General features: G+C 47.3%; 2 protein-coding genes across 2 annotated transcripts; both read left to right on the plus strand.

Annotated features, from left to right (window-relative positions):
• Window positions 1-569: 569 nt before the first annotated feature.
• On the plus strand, window positions 570-1,292 carry LOC134416634 (cilia- and flagella-associated protein 251-like; the record flags this gene model as incomplete). Its single annotated transcript, XM_063153390.1, has 1 exon — window positions 570-1,292. A coding segment is annotated over exon 1 (723 nt), but the record flags the coding sequence as incomplete, so codon positions are not given.
• A 177-nt stretch (window positions 1,293-1,469) lies between these two features.
• On the plus strand, window positions 1,470-2,150 carry LOC134416870 (cilia- and flagella-associated protein 251-like; the record flags this gene model as incomplete). The annotated part of the gene is made up of 1 exon (XM_063153546.1): window positions 1,470-2,150. A coding segment is annotated over one exon (681 nt), but the record flags the coding sequence as incomplete, so codon positions are not given.
• Window positions 2,151-2,458: the final 308 nt, after the last annotated feature.

Consider the following 2,458-nt stretch of genomic DNA (forward strand, 5'->3'; position numbering starts at 1 on the left):
CATCAGACTTATCATTTGATGTAGATAATGACTTTAACCTCAGTGCAGCTTTGGAGGACAGCATGAGCAAACAATCCAGTGAGGAGGAATATTGTCCATGTGACTCTTGTGTGAGGAAAAAACTGGCTTCCAGGCCTGCCAGAGCCCCTGTGGTGGCCACCAATGCCCCAGTGATGAAAGCATTTGATTTGCAGAAAATCCTGAGGCTGAAGAAGGATGGCAATGAGGAAGCCGTTGTTGCAGAAGCAGCCCAGGACACCAAAACACTTCCCAATGGTTCTGTGGAAGAAGGGGCAGAAAACGAGAAGGAGGAGGAGCAACCTCAGGCAGGTGAAACAGAAGCAGAGGAAGAAGAAGGAAAAGAACCAGAATTAAATGAAGATGATGGCACAACATTGAATGGAGATGGAGAAGAAACTGAAGTAGCAGAGAGTCAAAACACTGAGATGGAAGATGAGGCCAAAACTGAAGAAACTAAAGAAGAAGAAGCAGAAGAAGGAGGGGAAGAAACAAAAGAAGGAGAAGAAAAGGAAGCAAAAGAGGAGGAGGAAGAGAAAGAGGAAGAAGAAATGGCTAAGGCTGAAGAGGAGGGGGAGGAAATAAAAGAGGAGGAGGGTGAAACTAAAGAAGAAGATGAGGAAGTAAAAGAGGAAGAAGCAGAGGAAAGTAAGGAGGAAGAGGAAATAAATGAGGAGGAAGAGAAGGAAGTGGAAGAGGGAGTGAAGGAGGAGGAAGGGGAGGAGGAAGATGAAGAAGGAAAGAAAGAAGAAGGGAAAGAGGAAGAGGAAGGGAAGGAAGGAGAGGAAGAAGCAAAAGAGGAGGAGGAGGAAGCCAAGGAGGAGAAGGAAGAAACCAAAGAGGAGGAAGAAGAAACCAAAGAGGAGGAGGAAGAAGCCAAAGAGGAGGAAGAAGGAACCAAAGAGGAGGAGGGAGAAGAAGCAAAAGAGGAAGATGAAGAAGCCAAACAGGAGGAGGAAGAGGCCAAAGAGGAGGAGGAGGAAGCAAAAGAAGAGGAGGAAGCCAAAGAGGAGGAGGAGGAAGAAGGGAAGGAGGAAGAGGAGGAAGCAAAAGAGGAGGAAGAAGAAGCAAAAGAGGAGGAGGAGGAAGGAAAGGAGGAAGAGGAAGAAGCAGAAGAGGAGGAGGAAAGGAAGGAAGAAGAGGAAGAAACAAAAGAGGCGGAGGAAGCAAAAGAGGAAGAAGAAGAAGCAAAAGTGGAGGAGGAGGAAGGGAAGGAAGAAGATGAAGAAGTCAAAGAGGAGGAGGAGGAAGCAAAAGAAGAAGAGGAGGAAGCCAAAGAGGAGGTGGAGGAAGAAGGGAAGGAGGAAGAGGAGGAAGCAAAAGAAGAGGAAGGGAAGGAGGAAGAAGAAGAAGAAGCAAAAGAAAAGGCAGAAGGGGAGGAGGAAGTAGAGGAGGGAGATGAAGAAGCAGAAGAAGAGGAAGAAGCCAAAGAGAGAGAGGAAGAAGCTAAAGAGGAGGAGGAGGAGGAAGGGAAGGAGGAAGATGAAGAAGCCAAAGAAGAGGAGGAAGAAGCAAAGGAGGAAGACGAAGAAGCCAAAGAAGAGGAGGAAGAAGAAGAGGAAGAAGAAGAAGGAAAAGAGGACGAGGAAGAAGCCAAAGAGGGGGGGGAAGAAGAAGAGGAGGAGGAGGAAGAAGCAAAAGAAGAGGAGGAGGAAGGAAAGGAGGAGGAGGAAGAAGTCAAAGAGGAGGAGGAAGGGAAGGAGGAAGAGGAAGAAGCCGAAGAGGAGAAAGAAGAAGAAGGGAAGGAGGAGGAGGAAGAAGCAAAAGAAGAGGAGGAGGAGGAGGAAGGAAAGGAGGAGGAGGAAGAAGCCAAAGAGGAGGAGGAAGAAGCCAAAGAGGAGGAGGAAGAAGCCAAAGAGGAGGAGGAAGAAGTAAAGGAGGGAGAGGAAGAAGCAAAAGAAGAGGAGGAGGAAGGAAAGGAGGAAGAAGTGAAAGAGGAGGAAGATGTGAAAGAGGAGGAAGCAGAAGAGGAAGAAGAGCAAAAAGAGGAAGAAGAAACAAAAGAGGAGGAAGGGAAGGAGGAAGAGGAAGAAGGAACAAAGGAAGATGAGGAGGAAAAGGAAGATGAGGGTCAAACAAAAGAGGAGCAGGAAGTGGAAGAGGAAGAAGCAAAAGAGGAAGAAGAGGGAGAAAAAGAAGAGGAAGAAACAAAGGAGGAGGAGGAAGAAAAAGAGGAAGAACAAGAAGAAGAAGCAGCTCAAAATGAAGAGCAAGAAGCTGAAGAAAAGTCTGAAGGTGAACAAGAAGGTGAAAATGAAGCTGAAGAAACAGAGGAGCCAGGGGATGAGGAAGTCGTGGCTGATGATGAGGCAGAGACATCAGAATGCAGAGGAGATGCTGAGGGCTCTGGAACTGAAAACAATCCTCAGGAAGGAGATCAAGAAGCTGAGCAAGATGAAGTTGAGGCAAAAGAAGATGCAAAACCAGAGTCAGGAGATGA

Source organism: Melospiza melodia, chromosome 3 (genome assembly GCF_035770615.1).
Source record: "Melospiza melodia melodia isolate bMelMel2 chromosome 3, bMelMel2.pri, whole genome shotgun sequence".
NCBI lineage: Eukaryota > Metazoa > Chordata > Aves > Passeriformes > Passerellidae > Melospiza > Melospiza melodia.